General features: G+C 40.5%; 1 protein-coding gene across 1 annotated transcript in view; it reads left to right on the forward strand.

Annotated features, from left to right (window-relative positions):
* The window catches only part of LOC114696911 (guanine nucleotide-binding protein G(q) subunit alpha), a 244,237-nt gene that overhangs the window by 181,956 nt on the left and 41,064 nt on the right, over positions 1 to 21,217 (forward strand). The window contains exons 4-5 of the mRNA XM_028874873.2: positions 15,739 to 15,867; positions 18,786 to 18,915. Of these exons, the coding sequence (XP_028730706.1) occupies positions 15,739 to 15,867; positions 18,786 to 18,915 (259 nt within the window). The remainder of the gene's footprint in view (positions 1 to 15,738; positions 15,868 to 18,785; positions 18,916 to 21,217) is intronic.

Genomic DNA, 21,217 nt, shown 5'->3' on the forward strand with positions numbered 1-21,217 from the left:
GAACACTTATATAGATTAGAAATTGCAAATAAAAATGTGTTTGATCATGACTTCCCAAAACATAAGACTCCCTAGTTTCTAATTCTCAGACCCTTATCTGCTTTCAAAGAACCATTATTGATGAATGGGTTTTCTTTTGCAAGAAAACTGTAAGTTTTAATTTTGCATGCATTCCAGAATTATTGTGTGAGCTGTAAGTCAATCTCATGTGTCCTGGGAAAGATTTGCATCCAAGAAAAATCTGTTAATTCTCTGTCTTCAGATGTGTTTAACAGGAAAGTTCAGCATGTGACTAATGTAGAATCATTGTATCTAGCGTTCTAGATAACTAAGATTTGGGGGGAAATGTTGGTTGTTGTTGTTTTGGATTTTTTAGTTATCTAGTCAGATTTCTGTCTACATTAATTATGTAAATCTGCCATTCCCCTCTTACTTTGGTTCTGGTTAGACACATGAAAGGGTGGGAAACATTCTACAGCCTTACGCCAGTCCCTATTATAGAGTGACCCAGTGGCTAAGAGTAGGCAGAGCAAAAGGAGGGGCTGAGTGGCTGATTGATGCCCTTCAGTAATGCTTGGAAGGCCCAGGGGTTATGCATTCTTTTTACAGTGAAGTTACATTTCTGCCTTTCCAGACATTTGCATAAGATAAATTATGCTTCAGATCAGCCATAGAAATGTTGCCTGAATAAATACTGTCATATCATCTGGTGGTTTGAATCGTGTCATTTTAGACTGACAGCAGCATTCAGCTCTTCTGTTTAACATGCACTCCAGTGTGGGTAGTCATCTGGTATGTGCTGTTACTGCCCGTCCTTCCCTCCTGACCTTCCTCCACATCACCATTCAGGTTCTGGACCTTCCCACCTGCCCTGCCCCCTCCTCTTCCCACTTCTTCATTCCCTTGGTGTAAGTTTCTGTGAGTTGAGTGCATAGATAGAAAACCTGCATTCATCTCTGTCTATTCCAAATTCTGCCTCCTCTACCTTTGACCAGCTGTCTGTCTTTTACTTCCTGCCTCCTCTGTCCTTCTGTTTCCTTTGCCATTTCAGATTTCATCCGTCTCCCTGTGTTGCTGCTGTGTTTATCCACCCTCCCTGTTCTGTTCATTCTGTCTCCTCCTCCTGTTATTTACCCTCCACTCTCACTGTGATTCTCTGCTTCTCCCTCACTCCCGTCTGCCCCTCGTTTTGCTAACAAGATCCTGTTTCCAAGTAATGCTCTGTGATTCCTCCCTTCCCTCCTCTCTCCACTCTCTCCCTCCCTTTTCTAGTACTGGAGATTGAACCTAGAACCTTCTGCATGTGCAGCAAGCACTCTACCACTGAGCCCAAGCCAACCTCTCTTTATGCTTATTTTATATATTATCTTTTCCTCTTCCTGCCTCTTTTATTCTTTACTCATCATCTATAATTATGATTCTGCCTATAGAGAGGCCTTGCTATCAGGGAGTCAAAACTCCACTATCTGATACTTATGTATCCATCAGGGTCATGGCTGTCCATAAAGAACCTCGTTTGCCCGCTACCCTGGGGTAGACCACTGAAATATTTCTTTTGCATGGAACTGTTGACTTCCATGGATATGCTCTTGAGACAGCCTCTATCATCTCTCATGATGTTCTCCGAGTGAGATTTGTGGATTTTGAGGCGTTACTTAATGGTGAATTTGCATATTACTGTAAAGTTTGTTGTAGGCCGAGAGCTGTCCTAGGCTGTTTCTTCACCTCAGAAAGCCACCACCTTAGAATTCTGCCAGCATGAACTGAGTCCAGCAAAGAAATTGACCTACTGGTACTTATGTGGGGCCCCTGGCACAAGCTGATTTAAGTTTCCTAACTGATTGTTCTTTATGTGTTCTTACTTTTCTGTACTGGGGTTGGGGATGAGGTTGCATTTATGTGAGTGCAAATACCCAGTTACTTTAGACGATTTTTTGCTGAAATAATACAGAAATTATAACATCTTGTATACCCTTAGACATTTTATTATGTATATCTTTGTAAGAAAAAGATATTTTCCTGTGTAGTTAATAATGGCATATAAATTATACCTAAAGCCAATAATAAGTTCATGTTCAGATTCCCTGGATTCTTCTAAAATTCGATTTAGATGTTAATTTTAGGAATACACGTTGCATCTGGTAGCTGTGTCTCTTAAGGCACTTCTACCCCAGTAGAGAGACCTGTTTTATATTTCACTGGCATGCTAAAAAGAGTGGCCTGGATTTCCTGATTGATTCTTGTACAATTTAGCTTGCTTCTTTCTCACAAGGATTTATTATACACCAGAAGTTAAGACTTAGATTCAAGGGGAGCAGTGTGGCTCGAATGCTTTTAAAGTGATGTTGTATTCTCACTCTGTTGGCTTTTCACTGAATCCTTTTGTTTCAATTAGTAACCCTTGTTGATAAATAATCCCAGTAGGATTTGTGATATTGTAGTAGTACTAATAGTTGTTATTGTTATTGTTATTGTTATTGTTATTGTTGAGGCAGGTTCTGGCTGGCCTGGTACTTCCTATATAGATCAGGCTGGTCTTCTGCCTGCCTCTGCCTCTTAGGATTAAAGACATGTGCTACCATGCCCAGCCTTACATTGGTCTTCTTCTCTGAGGTAGCTTTTTTATTCAACTGGTGCTTTTGGTTACCATGAAATACATTTCCTACTGTAAAACTGTGTGTTCTAATCTTTCATGTAAAATCAGTAATTTGCTGCATGTAATCAATAAGATGGTAACTATATCATTTATCATCTAAACCAAGATACCTTGAGGAGGAATGAGTAGCTGCTATACTGAAGAGGCTTGAGGGTAGGCAAGATTGTGGCTACCAGCAGTGAAATGAAACCTAAGGGGGTTAGTTGGTTTCCTTCTTTCCACCTCTGTGGAGGTCTCTCTTTATTTAAGGAGAGTGTAACCAAATGATTCCAGCCAGCTGTTTAAGGAAGGTGTGTAGATCCTGGCTTGTTCTCACGCCTTTCTGGGTATTGTAGGATTATTGTAGACATGTGTGAGCAGCTGGGTGACCTGTGTGTTCTGGACACTTTACTTTTTTTTTTTTTTAAGCCAGGTAGTCTTTCCAACAGAGATACCACATTTCCCTGTGTCATCTTCTTTGGTTTATGTTTCTGCTGGACCTTGCCTCCTTTTCCTTCAGATGCATCTTTGCTTTTGTCTTTGTATTGACAGTTCTTCTGTTAAAAGTTTGTCAGTCTCAGATTTCTAACTATGTGAGAATCAGGATCTGTCATAAACATTTGCTTAGATGCTGGGACTTAACCACTTTCCCTAGAATCCTGCTGTTTGTGAGACTCCATACAAGCCACCTGCCAAGAATACTGGAAGCAGAGGCCAAGCAGGACTCTTCTTTTTTCTATCTGATGGACTCATAGTCACCCTTGAAGACACAATTAGGAGTCACCCTTTCTGAGTGCCTGACCCAGTACCAAAGATAGTCACCATCTCACCTGTCTTGCTTTGTACATATTTCTGTGTGTTTCTCAGAATGCTCACCTCTAGTTTCAGTACCCAACAGTGACTGCTTATGTTTGACAATCACAACTGATTGCTCCATGAAAGTACAGATGGGTAGTTCTTACTTTCTTTTTTTGTTTTCTGTTTTTTTTGGTTGTTTGGTTGTTTGGTTGGTTGGTTGGGTTTTTTTTTTTTTTTTTTTTTTTTTTGTTGTTGTTTTCTTCATATTTTTTTTTTCAAGACAGAGTTTCTCTGTGTAGTTTCGTTGCTTGTGCTAGATCTTGCTCTGTAGACCAGGCTGGCCTCGAGCTCACAGAGATCCGCCTGACCCTGCCTCCCAAGTGCTGGGATTAAAGGCGTGCACCACCACTGCCCAGCTGGTAATTCGTATTTTCAACGACTTTCATGCTAGACTCTTTCTCTTTTGTAGTTACTGATGGACTTGGAAATTTAAGGGCTGAAGACATATAAGCCTTTTTTTGCTTATTGTTTTTAAAGTTCTCAGAACTCAAAGGTTCTGATCAAAACAATAATAGCTCCTGTTTACTAGACACTTAGTCTGTTACACTCTGTGATTAGTCATTTTGTGTATTATTCCATCTGATAAAGCCTCAAACAGTAAAATTAGAGGTATTTCTTCTTATGCCTTATAAAGGAAAACCTGAGGTCTCTGGAAGACCAAGAAACCTGATGAGGGTCACACTGTAATAAATGGGCGGAACTGGAGTTAAAATCAGATTTGCTTGTTCCAGAGCCTAAGCATTTAGCCATTGTGAAATACAGCTTGGGGGGGGGTAGTAAGTAGATGGGAAGATGGATAGAAGATAGTGTGCAGCTAGGTGTTTGACATGTATACTTTATACCCTACTAGATAAATATCTTTGTGTATTTTATAAATCACTTGATGTGATACATATTATTGATGTTTATTGGTGATGTCTCCAAGTTGTTTCACATTATAAGATTAAGAGGGAACAAATGGGCCAAGCTCACTAGAAAACAAACCCAAAGGATTTGTGTTTTTTTTTAATCATTTAATTATCATTAAAACATAGTCGTGTTTCACTAAGCACCTTGTTGTTCGTGCTAACACAGACTAAGTCTAAGTCACAGTTAGTGCATAAATATTTATGTAAATTTTAGTCTATGGTTTTAGGGTTTTTGTTTGTTTGTTTGTTTTTTGAGACTAGGTTTCTCTGTATATCCCTGTCTGTCCCGGAACTCATTCTGTAGACCAGGCTGGCCTTAAGCTCAGAGATCTACCTTCCTCTGCCTCCTGAGTGCTGGGATTAAAGGACTGCACCACCATGCCTGGCTTAGTCTACACTCCTAACCCTCCCCCACACTTCATCTTCCATTCCACCCAATCACTTCTTATAGGAGCTAATTAAGGACACTATAAAGCTTATTTATTCCTGCTTGTTATCATAATAAAAGTTATGCCTCAAAGGGCAAATAGCAGTGGGAGAAATGAAGAGATGAGAAATTTCAGGAAATGGATAGGTTTGGGTAGGTTTTGCAAATGGTCTTAATTTGATGCATTCTTCAGTTTGATAGAATGAGGCAGTTAAAAACATTCTAAGATGCTGAAGAATTTTGTAGATTATTTTACTAACTTTTTCATTATTGATAAAAAGCCTAAAGGCTTTGAGTATCTTTAGAAAAAGAACACAATAAGCAGATGGTTGTAGGTTTTCTTTTTTTTTTTTTTTTTTCTTCTGGGGTTCACCACCTGCTTTAATATACTGAGACATCAGGTCAATTGAGTTCACTGCCTACAGTACCAGAAGTTCCCTGACACTAGCCTCAGAATACAAATCTCAGTCATACCAAAGTATGGTGAAAAAAGTCCTCATGCTGCAACCTTAGGCTGAAGACTACTAGCTATATCTGGTTTTGCCTTAATCTTACTTTACCAGAGTCCCCTCCAGGGAAGTCAGACAACTTTTAAAGACTCCGTGTAGTCCAGAGCAATAAGTACATGAAGAAATTGGCCCTTTGGCACACATCAGCACTGGAATTTGCTTTGATTATGTTCTGAATCTATATGTATTATTATGTTGATTTTAAAATGCAAAAGGATTTTCAGAAATAGGACATCCGGGCCATCTGACTTAGCCAAATTCTGGAGTAATGGTCCCTTGCTAAGAAGTTACTTAGTAATAATTTGAACACTTGTACCCCTGGGGTGTGGTGTGGCTCTCCTGTCCATCCTGATCCCCCCTCCTCCCCTTGAAGGAAGGAAACAACATGGGATGATGAGACTGTTGGGCAAGTATCCATCCCAGTTCTCTCTGCTGCTTATCAAAGCCACAGTCTCCCCAGGCATGATAGGTAATATTTAATGTTTAAATTAATTTCTGAGTTTTGAGTATTTTTTATTCCATTACACTAGACTGCCTTTACTGAGAAATAATTAGCCTATGCAGTCAAGCAAAATTTAGTACCATCAAAATAACGTGTGACTTGCGTGTACATGTGTATATGTGTGCTTGCGTGTGTGCGTGCGTGCGTGCGTGTGTGTGGTTTCAGGCTTTGTGAATTATATGGTCATTGTCTCACTGCTAGGTGCAGATGTAGCTGTAGATAATGGATAAATTTGTGTGAGAGTAAATTCTTCAAGCTGCTATCTTAGCTCAGGAGGAAACACTGATCTTGAATTGTTCTTTTTTAAAGAGTAATGATAACAAGGCCTGGGAGATAGCTCAGTCAGTAAAGTACTTGCATCACAAGTATGAGAAACTGTGTTTGAACCCCAGAACCTGGGCATGGTGGGTTACCCTTGTAATCTCAATGCTGTTGGCTGGAGACAGGTGGTCTCTACGGTTCACTGACCAGGTAGCCTAGCCTAATCAGGAGCTCCAGACCAAGGAAAGACCTTATGTCAAAAAAACAAGATGGGGCTGACAAGATGGCTCAACTGACAGAGGTTCTTGGCACCAAGACTGAGTTCCATTTGGGGGCTCGACATGGTTGAAGGAAAGAACTGAATCCTGCAAGTTGTTCTCTGATCTTCACATGAACTCAACATGCACAAACTCATATATGCATATATGAATAGATGAGTAAATAAAATATAAAATGTAAAATGTCAATTGAAAATAAACTAGCAAGGTGGATGGTATCTTATGAACGTGCCTATCTTAGTTTCGTCTGTTGCTATGATAAAATACCCTGATCAAAAGCACCTGAGGGTGGAAAAGATTTGGTTTGCTATTCTAGGTTACAGTCCATCATAGCCAGGGAGCCACAGTGGCAGGAGCTTGAAGCTGCTGGTCACATCATGTCCACAGTCAAGAGCAGAGAGAGAATAAATGAATGCGAGCCAGCTGCTCAGCTAGATTTCTCTACTTTTCTATAGTTCGAGGTCCAAACCCGGGAAATGGCACCTCTAACTTTTAGGCTGGGTCCTACATCAATTAAGCTAATCAAGACTCCTCCACAGACTTTCCCACAGGCCACCTGATCTAGACAATTCTTAAATCAAGACTCCCTTCCCAAGATTCTAGTTTGTGTCAAGGTGACCAAACCATCCTAACACCTGAGTTGACTTCTGGCCTCTGAATGAATGCATATGTGTCCCCAGTGCTAACATAGGATCATTTTTCCACTTGAGTGACATATTTACTTGTACATCTTTCTACCTTTTCCAGGATTGAAAGAAATAAGACCAACATAAAAATCGTGTATTTCTCTCCTCCTGTATAGTCTGATGATTTTCAGTCTTTGTCATTTTCAGAACACATGAAGCTCACAGGCTGAATAAAACTCAGATATACTTAGCCAGTCTCTAGCCTTTGGGAGAGCAATAGGGCAAGAACTAGACTTGGTTCATCTTTACGGGTAAGTTGGTCTCCTAAGGACAGTAGGTGTAGAGGTAGGTTGGAATGTGCAGACTAGCCACCTGCTCTTACTTCAGCTGATTCTTAAGTAGCTGTGTCTCTGCACTGTCTCCTCTTTCCTCAGGAAGATGATGTTCTCAGCTAAAGTCTTTAGTGTTGTCATGTACAATGGGGATGAGCAGACTGCAGGAAAATTCAGCCTACTTTCTGTTCTTACAAAGTTTGATTGGAACTCAGCTGTACATATCCATTTATGAATGTCTATAGCTTCTTTGGCACCCACCCAATGGCAGTGTCAGATCATTAAAACAGTGACCATATGAATCACAAAGCCTGAAATACTCACACATCCGCATAATTTGAATCCTCCTTTAGACAGTGAATGTTGATAGACAGCTAGCACACTGCTTCTACCATTTGAATGGAATCCTGCTGAAGACTGGTGTTCTGAATTAACTCTAAAATAAGTTTTAGAGAGTTGAGAAAATAGTTGGCTTTCGCTCCTTCAGCTTCCTCTAGAAACATTGCATAGCACCCTGAGGCCTGATCAGGAGTGAGTCATAGAGCTCTAGACTGAACACCCCACCCCCACTCCTGGCAGTGCCTCTACCAGCCACACGGAGCATCTAGTACTAAAGATGATGGAAATGGCCAGAAATGTTCGGTAGTTTCTTTGGCCTCTGAGAAGGAGAACTGTTTTCTGCCCCATCTTTGTGTCTGATACTTGGCTGAAGGTGGCTAAGAAGACTGAAATTGGGTTAATATTCAGTAGGGAAGATGGGGTTTTGTAAGGGACCAGATGCAGCATGCCCATGACTAGTGACAGCTCCACCTCCAGCCACAGATGAGCCCAGGTCTTCTTTACGGGACCCTCGGAGTCTGAGAGCCTCCTTCCTTTTGGCTCACTGCCTGTCAAACAGCCTTGGGACCTGACTGGCTGGCCCATTACTCTTGTCGCCATCACTGTATCCTTTCAATTGAAAACAAGAAGTTGAAAGGCTGGTGAACTTGCTCAGAGGACCCAGCTTCAGTTCCCCATACAGTGACTTAAAACAGTATAGAACTCCAGTTCCTGGGTATCCATTATCCTCTTCTGACCTCTACGGGTATGTGGTGTTCATGTGTATGTGCAGCCAAAGCAGTTCTACACATAAAATGAATAAATTAATAGGTTGAATATTGTCTTATGATACGTTAAGTCAAGTTAGGATGACCCATTGATCTCCAGACATGATCATCGTGTTGAAATGTCAGGGTCTGGTGCTAGAGGACAAACCTCTAAGTTAAAATAGTACAGCCTTAGGAAACTTGCTTCTGTGTGTCTGCATCATCAATGGTTATTTGCAACACAACTGTGTTCATTGCTAGAGTTCCAGCTCATTCAGGAGGGGATTTGGGTCTTCTATCTCTTGGTTCATTCCCACTGTTGAAGTTACTGTCTAGTTTACCGTGAACTTTCATTAAAAGGTACTTGTTGAAAGTCTTAAGAAAATTCTGTGCCGTTTCTGATTTCTTCCGTCTTATCTCTTCTCTTTTCTGCCTATAGCATCCCCCATCCTTTTTTTTTTTTTTTTACACATTATTCTCTAGTGACTGCAGTTCATAATCATCTATCCTTTCTTATTGCATTCTTAGTTAGCAGCTTACAATTTGGTACTTAATTGTTTCTTAATTGATTCATCTGTACTATCTTTGCTTCCCAGATAGTCTCACATCCCTAAGGGAAAGAAATATATTTTAACATATTTTCATACCATTTCCTTGTGCCAGCCTCCCCCATCAAACACATACTGAATTAGAGTTTAGCGTAGTAGGTTCTCATTAGCCAGGTATATGTTAGCTGAATTAAGAACTGTCACGGCACAGCAAGGCAGATTAAGAATCAGCCTTCTAATATTCCTTGATATGTTTCAGAATTGTGTCAGAATTAATCAACACCTTTGAAAGCTGTCTTATAAGAAAGTAAATTAGAAAATCCCAATAGGCAAATTGAGAGGGGCGTCTCTCTTGCCTTCCTCTGTCTCTTTGAATTTTGTTGTTTCCTTTGGTTTCATATCTAAGAGACAGTCTCTCTGTGTTGCCCAGGTGCCTCAAGCTCCCTGACACAAACAGTCCTGCACAGCCTCCTGAGTCGTGAGGGCTGTAGGCATGCACTACTGCACTTGCTTTGTTTTTTGTGTTTATGTCTAATTACAAGCTTGGTCTGTTTGGGCACTATAGTTGTAAATCTACTGCTGTTGGCCTGGTCCTGGCTGTGACCCTGGAGTCTGCCTGGCACACACAGAGTTGCTTGGTCTGTTCACTGTTTGTTGGGAGTCTCTTTCTGATAACCATTTTGAATAGCTGTCTGATCATAAAATTAAGATGCCGAATCTCTTTCCTGTGCACAGTAATGAGTTCTTTTCAGGATACTCAGGGTATTTGTTAAGAAAAAAATACTTTGTGAATTGTCTTAGTTTTTTGCTCAAAGAAAGTTAGAGTGCCTTATTTATCCTGTTAGTTTCTCTTTATTTCATTGATTACTCCTTCCTCATAAGTTCTCAAGAACCTGGGTCATAACCCTGCAGCCACCACTCTATGCTCTTTGCTTTTTTTTGAGATTTCCTATGAAAAGCAAACAATTTTATGAACAAAACTACCTGTAATAAATGCTACCCGTCACTGAACACTAATCGTGAGGAATGGTAATTTTCCTTCTGCCCATTGAGCTCTTCTGAAATGGACATGCTTGTGTAATGAGTAATCCCACACAGCTAACAAAACTGAGCCAGATTCCTGGCCAACTCAGACCAGAAGGGAGGGGCTTGCTTGGGTCCTGTCCCCCAAACCTCCCTTTGAACCTTGCTTGCCGCGGTGTAGTAGTTTTATGGAACCATCACTGATCCATTTTGTAAAGGGCACTCTGTTTTGGTAGGGTTTTTTGTTGGTGGTCTTTTTGTTTGTTTGGTTGGTTTTTGTTTTACAATTTTTTCTTCTGGAATTCTGTGTTCACACAGCTCTGCTCAGAGCTGTGGGTCTGGGTTTCTCTTGCCTTCGCTGCTTTGACAGTGTCAGATAGCATCTCTTGGCATGATCTAGCTTTCTACTCCCAAGAGAATGATCCTCTCACAATGAGGTCTTGTTAATTTTTTTAAATGAAGGCGACCTAGTTTTTGTAACCTTCTTTTTAATAATTAAAAATATGAAAGCTACCCAGAATCATTTTTCTGTGCCACAGTTCCAACTTCATATTGAACTTGAACTGCAAATCTGTTACATGGCAGCCTTACCGTGGAGATACTTAATGGGGGTGAAAAATCTCCTACTTTCAAGCATGCACCCAAGAACATGCTGTTAATGCCCCAAGAGGCTATTTATCCTGTTGTGTTTAGCTGGGTTTGCACCACACACCAGAAACTCCTTTTCATACTTACTACCTACAGGTCATTTCATTTGATTTGGTCATATTATTTTAGTGACATTTCAGCTTGATTCTTTACTTTTAATAATTCAAAGCAATGATATATCCTTTTTTCCAAACTTCATATTTTTTGCAGCCAGGAATGATCCTGAAGTTAATTGCATGGAAAGAATACAGTGATCACTAAACAAACTGATGGGTATGATTGCTTCATTCTTTCATGTACTCAAACATATGACAAGAAAATGTTTGTGGATTATCACTTGAAATTTTGTGATGCCTTCCCAGAAGATGACTGAATCCAAATAAAACCTGGGGTTCTTCTCTGGTGTTGGCAAACTCCTTGCATAGCCCATGAATCTTATCCAGGAATCTTCATATCCTTAGCTTCTGCCATAATGCTACAAGTCCAGTGTGATGCTAAACTCCAGGTGACTTTGTGTTTTGCTGTGGTAAAGGAACTGTCGGACTACTAAACATGTCTCATTCTTGGTTAACTTTCATTTTGTTCCATTAAAGAGTTTATATCTGTCGGCAGATTCAACCTCCTCAGTTTTCACTGGGTTAGAGGGAATTGCAAAGCTCAGAGGCTGCACACTGATGAGTGTGCTGATGCTGAGTATGTCATTGTGTGGCCAGGACTTGAGAGAGCAGGAAGCTTGTCTCCCAAATGAAGTTAGGCCAGTGGTGCCTTTCCTTCCTCGAGTGTATTCAGATTTGTCAGAGGCATTTTAATTCAGAATTTAGTTTTACATAATGCAGGCCAGCCATATCCCAGAAATATAATTACATAAAGATGGGTAGCTAACAACCCTCTGGCTCCTATGCTTGTTCCTAAGGAGTGTAACCCAGCCACTGCAGCAGTTCCGATAACACAGTTTTAATTTGGGTGGCACACTGAGCATCCATTACGTGTGGCCCAGGCTCTCAGCCAATGTTGTAATACAGCCACGGACAAAGATAGTTGTGGATCCTGACCACTGAATATGAAAGTATGTGGAAGAGGACTGAATGTTTTTAATCTACAGTATCAAACTATTCAATGTCTCAATGGAGCAGAAACTCATCGAAGGTCTGTAAAAGTAAGGAGGCTTGAAACAGCCAAACTTGGTTTTTCTTAAACATTCTTAGGAGTGGCTTATCTCCTAGATAATTAAGTCCCGTGTATACATGACTTCTTCCTGTACCTCACATCCGGAAAGAGCTACCAGCTACCGTTTACACTTGCATTGCCTTGGTAATGTACCTGTGCTATCACCATAGCAACACTCTTGAGAATGACCTCAGCAGCCACTCAGAATCAGTCTTACAAAACAAATTATAGCTATAATTAACTCTGCAATATGTATTTGTTCAGGCCCTGGTGTTTCTTTTTAAAAGGTTAAATGAATAGAATAATACAACATGGGCCCACCCCTATTTTCCATTAGTTTTTGCTGATAATATGAAATATTCCAGTGGAAAATAGAGATTAGAGATGACTTTATTATATCCTCTAAAAATGTGACATCCATAAATGAAGAGGACATACTACACTACTAGGACACCACTTAAAGGGGTACAAAGTAACCCCCTCCCCGCCCCATGAAGCCAGTATGAAATGCAAAAAAAATGTGTGAGTTCTTCCTCCAAGCCCTCTTGTCAAGCCTTGGTGGGGCAGGTGAGTTGGGGCTCTGCGGGCACGAGCTGTTGACATTGGCCCTTTCTGGGCAGTAAAAGATGCAGGGCTCACTTGTCTGTTGTTTTGGGCTTGGAAAAATGTGTCTTCAGTATTGTACCTTCTGAGCTACTCAGTAAAAAATTAAGTACATAGACAGATTGTGCATCTTTTGGTTGGTGAGTTTGTTTTGTGATTCACTGCTTTTGCTTGGGGTGTGTCTGGTATGGGTGAAGGTGGTGTATACTGCAGCTAGCAGAGATTGATAGTGTTCAGCCTTTTCCTTTTGCTAAACTTTGCTGATTTAGTTTTCTGCCCTGGGAGGTGAGCTTTCCCTGAATTGTTCAACTGAGGTGAAGCAAGACTGTCCAGCAAGATCATCACTTACTTTTAACTTATCAGAAATGCATAGTTTTTTAAAAATCTACTTATTTTGTATGTTTGAGGGTTTTGTGTGCATGTATGTCTGTGCACCACATGTGTGCCTAGTGCTGACAGAGGCCAGAAGAGGGAATTGGGTCCCTGGAACTAAAGTTAGAGCTGTTTGTGAGCTGCTATGTGGGTACTGAGAGTTGAACCCAGTTCTCTGGAAGAGCAACCAGTGCCCTAAGCACTGAGTCATGTCTTTAGTCTGCATGGAACATTTTAAAAGACTGTTTCCTTGTCATGGTATTGACGATCCCGAGACAGACGAGAACTTGGCAAGCAGCAAATGTTCAGTGTTGTAGTTGTTACTCTACAGGAGCTGTAGGAAGGGTGAAGAGGGAAGAGAATCCTCACCATGGGAATGTCTCAAGACAGCTCAGAAGTACCCTAGATCACAGAGAAATGCCACTGACAGTTCTGTAGGGTGGCTGCTGGTCCTTTGCAAGTGGCTTTCCAGTTGCAGGTATGTACCCTGGCTCCATGTCATACACATAGTTGTAAGGAGCTCAGTGCTCCGTTCCTGATTGGAGAGATGCTGTCAAGGCTCCTGATGTGCAGTTTGATAGAATAACCCCCACTTTGTGCACTGATTCTTTAAATTATCCCTGGCAAACATAGTCCTACCTGGGAACAGTGCTAGAAGCACTGGTTCATCTTTAGGAAACAAAACCACAGTTTCGCTTTACTCTAGACTGCCTCAGCATCATGTACATGAGAATCAACAGGCCTCTGTTCTGACCTGTGCATGGGACATAAGTAGAGCGGCAGCTTATTTCTTAGTTTCATTTTCATCTTGCTACTCTACATACAGAGTTCTTTGGCTTCTCTGAAATTAGTTCTTGTACACAAATGATGATTACATAGATTTTAGAATATATACTTAAAATGTTTAAATCAAGGGTCTGATAGATTAGAAAGCTGCATTTGCACAGAGCAGCCTTTTGCTTTTGTGTCTGGTATGAGCCACTTTATCTTTAGACGAGATACAGTCAGTCCATAGAACATGGGCTTTGTTAATCCCATCAGGTGACCAGGGCTGTGTCCAGTGCCACTAAAATACAGCTTTACACTTGTGTTCTCCCAACAGCCCCCTCTGCCTTCTGGCCAAGTTTAGAGTAATTGAGGTATGAAGGAGTTCTCACTGGTGAGCAGAGGGCTCATAACTGGCTGCAAATGTGTGGATGTGTCTGGAGTAAGGCCTGAGTATGATAGCTCCTTTGCTGGAGTTCTCTCCTGCTCTTGTCATGGAGACCTGGTTCACTTCCACCAAGGCAGTAGTTTTACTTTGTTATTGAAGTCAGACTTTTGTGTTAGGAGTCTGTGACTCTTACAGGCTGAGAATACCATTCCCTTCTAACATTCAGTTTCACTCATAAAGGAACTCCAGTGGTAAGAATTCAGAGCTAAAAGCTTTAATGCTCAAACTAACTCTCCGTATAGCAAACCCATCCATTCAACAAAGAGTGACTAAATAAATACTATTTTCTTGGCACTAAAGTGGAAATAAAGATGTGTTGAGACAAAACATCTTCTTTCAGATAGATTCTGTCCACTGAGTATGTATTGTGATTACTGAGTTATAACCACCATGTATACCAAACATTCAAACTCATTGTATCTTATTTGTAGTCATTGCGGAGCTGATTCCTTCCAGTTCTGTTAATGGCACCACCATTGTTCTGCCTCTCCCTCACAGGTCAGTCACCCTGTGTAGACACTGCAGCCATGTGTTTTGAAACCATTGCTGTGCTTCATCGTTTCCAGAGCAGAGGAGAGCACAGTCCTCTTTGAAATCATAAGATGCTTCTCGGAATAGTCATTTCCACCTTGCCGTCATCAGTTCTGTTAAATTGTGTCATTCGTGACATCACAACTTAAGCCCTACACTTCAAGAGAGTAGAAAGTAAATGGATAGGTTCTGGAAACGACAGAACCATGCTGATGGTGAACGTGTCCTTGCCAGGGGTTAGGGTTAGCAATGATAACACGTCATTTTCTTTATGCCAAGTAGGAAGTTGTGCGCCCTGATTGTGGTTATGATTACACAGATATCTACATGTGGCAAAAATCTCACAGACTGTGTACCACAAACACACACACTCATATACATGAATGTTTACGAATACCTATAACTAAGGCCTGTGGTTTTATAAATAATACCATGAGTTTTCTAATTTTGATAACATCAGATTCCTGGTTTTGTTAGTGTGATATAGATACGATACATAAGGTGCTATCATTAAGGGAAAGCCAATTGAAATTCTGTGATAATTTGATAAGTTTCTTTTGAGTCCAAAATTATTTTTAAAAAATAAAATGTTTTATTCCTCCCTCCCCGAGGAAACGTATAGGCATAATGGGTAGATACATTTAAAGTTGGTGTAGGTGGCTCCAAATAGCGTCTAACCTTAGACATCATTATTACCATAACTGAAAATCTCATGGCTTTGCATGAATAGCAAATGACTTGGGCTTTGGACATAATTAACGACATGGTATGCTGCTTCTCTCAGGGGAATGAGGAAACTTCTCCCAGGAAAAAACTGATGTTCTGCAAACAAGGGAGAAGATAAATCCTGACCTTACACTTAGCGTTATTCTATGGTTGCTTATGCAAATTCACTTTGTATAAATAATTAAAAACTTTATTTAACTCTTGATTTGCCAGCCAAGCATGCTAAACAAGTAGAGGATAGGAGACTGGCTTGAATTCCTTAGCGGCTCTCCTTTCCTTTTGTGTGAGTTCCAACAGATGAGGAAATGGGAATCCAGTGAGTAGGCAGCAGTGGATGGAGAACCTTCTCTGAGCGATGGAAGGTTCGCCATGTCTGTTTCCTAGACTGTTGCTTTTTGGTATTTGTTTTCTGTGACTCCTTTGCCCCTTCCCTTCCATGGGTTTGGAGTGATGGTAACTGACGTTCTTGTGTCTTCCCTCTTCCAGCTATCTAAACGACTTGGACCGTGTAGCCGACCCTTCCTATCTGCCTACACAGCAAGATGTGCTTAGAGTTCGAGTCCCCACCACAGGAATCATCGAATACCCCTTTGACTTACAAAGTGTCATTTTCAGGTAGTGCCTGAGTTCATTAACACCTACATACAGAGTTTAAAGCCTGCACACAACTGAAATAATGCATCAGTGAAAGAGAAAGCAAGAAAGATATTCTGGAATTTTTATTTCAGGCTAAATAACCAGGCAGTTAATGAAACCTAAGTTGCTGGTGGTAGAACACTGTTACTCAAACCACTGTGTGTGTGTGTGTGTGTGTGTGTGTGTGTGTGTGTGTGTGTGTATGTACATATAATCATTTTATCTGAGGACATAGTTTATTTTTAGAATTTTGTATATGACAAATGGTCATATAATCCTATCAGTAATAGCAATTACACTTTTTCAGAAACTTTTGTTTTGCTTTTTGAGATAGGGTTTCACTCTATAGCCCAGACTGGCCTTGAAGTCCCAGCAATTCTCCTGTCTCAGCCTCACAGTTGCTGGAATTTTAGGCAGGAACCATTGTGCCTACCATCGAAAACTTCCATATTGATATTTTCTCCATGTTGTTTGGTACCAATACAGAATTTCTTCATACTGTTAAAGTTATTTTATACAATAAAATGCTTGAGCATTTCAAATTCATGATTTGTTAAAGTAGAATACTTAATATAAATCGATATGCAAAGAAGGGGAGTTTGTTATTTCCCTGTTCATTGCTGCTATTTGCCTTAATGCTTCAACTGAACCTTTTTTTAAAGAGAAGAAAAATAATACTAATATCTTTTCACTTTACTATTTCATAATCACTTAAATGTACTTTTAGTTGGAATACAAACCACTTAGAGCTTTGAGGAGTGTTGAGCTGGCTCTTGAGGGAGCCTACTCGCTTAGGATGGGCCTGTGCATGAGGCTGTGAAGCCGCCTTCATGTAACTCCCTCTGAAGCATGCCTCTGCTGTGGGACTCAGCAGACGTGTGCTCTGCTGTTTCTGGCCAAAGCACCAATTTTTATTTTATTTTTTATTGTTACTCCTTTTTTTACTCTCTTCATTCTTGGCACCTGTGATAATCTTGCCACCGTATACTGCTCAAAAGCACATGGCTGTGGAGTAGGTAGGACTTTGAAAATACTTACGAACCTCTTTTTTTAATCTATAATGGGTACATTAAGATGATCACCAAGGATCCTGGGGCCAGCATTCTGTATTACATATCTTGAGTTTGCAACATCTGGATACTCAAATTTACTTACTTTCATAGCCATAATACAGAAAAAAAATCAAAAAACATACAGTACTTCTTGGATATTTTCACATCTTAGTTGCTCTGCAATTTCAAAAATTGATTAGGATTCCATCTCATTCTTGACATATTTTGTATATTAGTGTTGCATAATACTCTTTGCCCCTACAATGCAAGTAATGACATCAGTGTCTGATTTCCTGTCCTCAGATACACAGCATTGGTTCCCCGCTGTAGGACGTCCTTGACCAGCAATTCCATGTAAATGAGTTGCATATTTTCACACAGTGGCACTGGGGCAGAGCCAGCATTTTAATATCTTTAGCACCTCAAAGTCCCACTTTTGATGTCCAAAGCTCCCAGGTTGTGTGGACGCATCATTTTGCCCCTCTTATCTCACTCCTGTACCTTTGGAGTCTTTTAGAAATGGTGGTGTGAATGATCCTTGATTTCTGGGCTGGGGAGGTGACTCAGTCAATAAGGTATTTTGCTGTGCATCTCCATGATCCACATAAAGAAGTATGATAGCATATACCTGCGATGCAAGATCCAGAGAGTAGAGGGTACAAAGACAGGTTCCTGGGGCTTTTGGCCATCTAGTATAGCCAGTTGATGAGCTCCAGGTTCAGTGAGAGACCCTATCTCAAAAAACCAAGGTGGAGAGGAACAGAGGGAGCCGCCTGATATTCATCCTCTGTCTTCCACATAAACATGCACACACGTGCACACACACACACCCATATGTACAATGTACACACTCAAAGAAACAGAAGTCCTTTGACTTTTTCCTTTGAATTTAGTGTGAGAATCAGGAAAGCACCCAAAGTAGGCACAGTGTTCAGTAGATTCCTACAGAGCACCACTCTTCCTCTTTCATACCAAATCTCCTCACTTTCTGAAACTTCTTTCCTCTGAATGTTGTGTGCATCAGTCAAGATGCGGCTCCAGCAATTTGGAGGAGCTGATCTGGTATCAGGCGGTGCTGGATATGTGCACATACATACTTCACTCTATTCTTGGTGCCCTTGCTGGTGTCTGAGGATAACCAAGTGCAGAGTGGATGCATTAAAAGCAGACCCAGGAAATGGTTCAAATGATGCCCGTGAGGCACTATGTAACATTTTGATATCTTACACCACACTTCATTTCCAGCAAGGTGACAAGTTGGTTTGTGTATCATGCTGCCTGATTTGATTGGGCCTGTGCTAAATTATTGCCAATATTGAAAGAAAGAAAAAGCCCCAAATTCTTACCCTGCAGAAGGAAGCATAGGCAGGATCATGTGTACATTTAGCGCCCTTTTTGTATGGAAATGTGTGGCATCTTGTATCCTTTAAATGTATCCATGGTCATTCCTAACATCCTCAAGTAACACATGAGGGTCTTCAGTCTGACATCTAGGAAATGAAAGTAAAATTTATTATTTGTTATTTGGCTTAACATAAAAACATCCTGTGTTTGCCTTTGCAGTGCGTAATGTAATACTGTTTTGCTTGGCACAGATAAGGAAGTTTTACATGATTACAATTGCATATCTAGTAACTTCCCAGTAACCACAGTGATTTATTACCTACCATGCCTTATTTCTATCAGGTAACAGACAATTCATAGATATCAATAAGCATTAATTGACTTGGATGCCATTGTCTTCCTACTATTGAGTTTCTCTGGTTTGTAAATAGTATTATATATTATATTGATACTCTTAAATTTTTCTTTATGTTATTAATATGAATATTATTAACTTTGCAGAATGGTTGATGTAGGGGGCCAAAGGTCAGAGAGAAGAAAATGGATACACTGCTTTGAAAATGTAACCTCGATCATGTTTCTAGTAGCGCTTAGCGAATACGATCAAGTTCTTGTGGAGTCAGACAATGAGGTAAGTGCTCTTTGGACAGTAGTGACTTATCATGTTAGTACCTGATAGAAGTAAGTGACAAGAAGTAGAATGTGGGGAATGGAATGAGTTGAAGTCATTACTTTCTTTACCACTATTTCAGGATTTTTTTTTTCAATTTATGTTTTTAGTTCTTATTACTCTAGTATATTTATTTTGTAATAACAGTCTGTGGGGGTGGGTCCTAGGGATGGAACTCAGGTTCTCAGGCTTGGCTCCAAGCACCTCTACCCATTGACCTATCCTACCTATCTGGATGTTTGAACTACTCATACATGTAGCTGGAAGTTTTTCTGTGTCCTGCTTGGCCAGCGGTCAGGACAAATCTCTCACCCACAGTCCCGTGGCCTTTTATAAAATAATCACACAGAGTCTTAATATTAATTATAACTGCTTGGCCATTAGCTCAGGCTTATTACTGACAGCTCTTACACTTAAATTAACCCATAATTCTTATTTATGTTTAGCCACGTGGCTTGGTACCTTTTCTCGGTTAGACATTCTCATCTTGCTTCCTCTGTGTCTGGCTGGCGACTCCTGATTCAGCCTTCCTCTTCCCAGAATTCTCCTTGTCTCCTTATCCTGCCTATATTTCCTGCCTGGCTACTGGCCAGTCAGCATTTTATTTATCAACCAATCAGAGCAACACATTCACAGCATACAGAATGATATCACCCATCACATTAATAACCCTGTGAAACCAACCTACAACACACTCAGAATGGCAAGCTTTTTCTGTCGGGAATGCAAGCAGGTCTGTGTGCTCAGATCTAATTGGAACCTGTTTGATACTTTTAACACTGTGTAGAGGTTCTAAACATGAAAATATCATGGAAAGACCTAGGCTGATCACAGGATCATATCATAGCCTTCCTTGCAGGATAGAACTGTGAGTGTTGAATGAGTCACCCTGTTTCGTTTTGCTTTCATTTTGTTTAAAACATTGTTTGCCTGATGGGTAGGCATTCAGAGCCTTCACTTGGCAGATGTGAATAACTTTGTAGCTGGGTTCGAAATCAGTTCATTGTGAAGCCATGTAGTGTCTTGGTGACGTGGCCTCTCTGCTAGAGTGTTGTTTGGGCTGTTGTGTAATGTAGTCTCTACTAAGCAGGGAGTGACTCAGGAACTGTTCTTCATACCTGTCTGGAGAGCTGGTTCTGTAGTGGGCTCTCTTCTCTGCTGCAGGGAGAGTTAACAGTTGGAAACACGGATTTTGAGAATAGTAGAGGTTTGATGAATCAGAGTTGACTGTGGAGGATAATTAAGGGGTGTAGGAAACAGCCTTTGAGCTAAAGTTCACAGTCTGAGTGTCTGAATGGAGACACCATTAATACTCCTGTCAGAACTTGCAGGTGGAGAGACCAGTGACATTAAGAAAAGGTAGAAAACAAAGAGAAGGAAGTGAAAAATCCCCAGCAATTGGTTAAACTGAGATCTGGTATGTCAAAATTTACTTTCAACACACGTATCTTTTTGGTATATAAGAATTCCTGGCTTCTTGGTCTGTTTAAGATAGCTTATTTTTTGCAAGTCTTAATATTCTCATTTCAGTTCATACCCAGTATGCAGAGATTTGTATCAGCTAACCATCTGAGCTAAAATGCAAAGTGCCTGCAAGCACAGTAAAATACATAATTATCGGTTATCAAAATGTGAGCTGGGCAGTTGCCTTTGGAATGTTTACTGTTATAGCTCTCTGGCCCCTTTCTTAATCTGTACCTGTGCCCTTTGTTGTTCTATAATTCTTGGAGACTGTAGTTTTAATATATTGCTTACTTTAGACATATTGTAACATGCCTATGGTTTCACTACTGTGTTTTGGGTACCAGTATATCCAAACAGTTACAAAATTGGGGGATGGGGTGGTAATTAACTTTTCCCTGGAGAAGCTTTAAAAAATTGCACCATTTTTAAAAAAATCAGAATAAGGCACATGAACCAATGACAGTAAGAGTTTTGCTGCATAGATCCTTATTTCTTATATTCAGTTTGCTACCCACTAAAATAAATTTTACAAAAAAAAAGCTGGGCGGTGGTGGCGCACGCCTTTAATCCCAGCACTCGGGAGGCAAAGCCAGGCGGATCTCTGTGAGTTCGAGGCCAGCCTGGGCTACCAAGTGAGCTCCAGGAAAGGCGCAAAGCTATGCAGAGAAACCCTGTCTCGAAAAACAAAAAAAAAAAAAAATTTTTTTTTTACATATGTCACCTACACAGAAGATGGAAGAAATACATATAATTTCATTTTTGTGTTTACATACTAGCAAAGGTAAATTAAGTGTCTACC

The sequence above is a fragment of the Peromyscus leucopus genome, chromosome 1 (assembly GCF_004664715.2).
Source record: "Peromyscus leucopus breed LL Stock chromosome 1, UCI_PerLeu_2.1, whole genome shotgun sequence".
Classification (NCBI taxonomy): Eukaryota; Metazoa; Chordata; class Mammalia; order Rodentia; family Cricetidae; genus Peromyscus; species Peromyscus leucopus.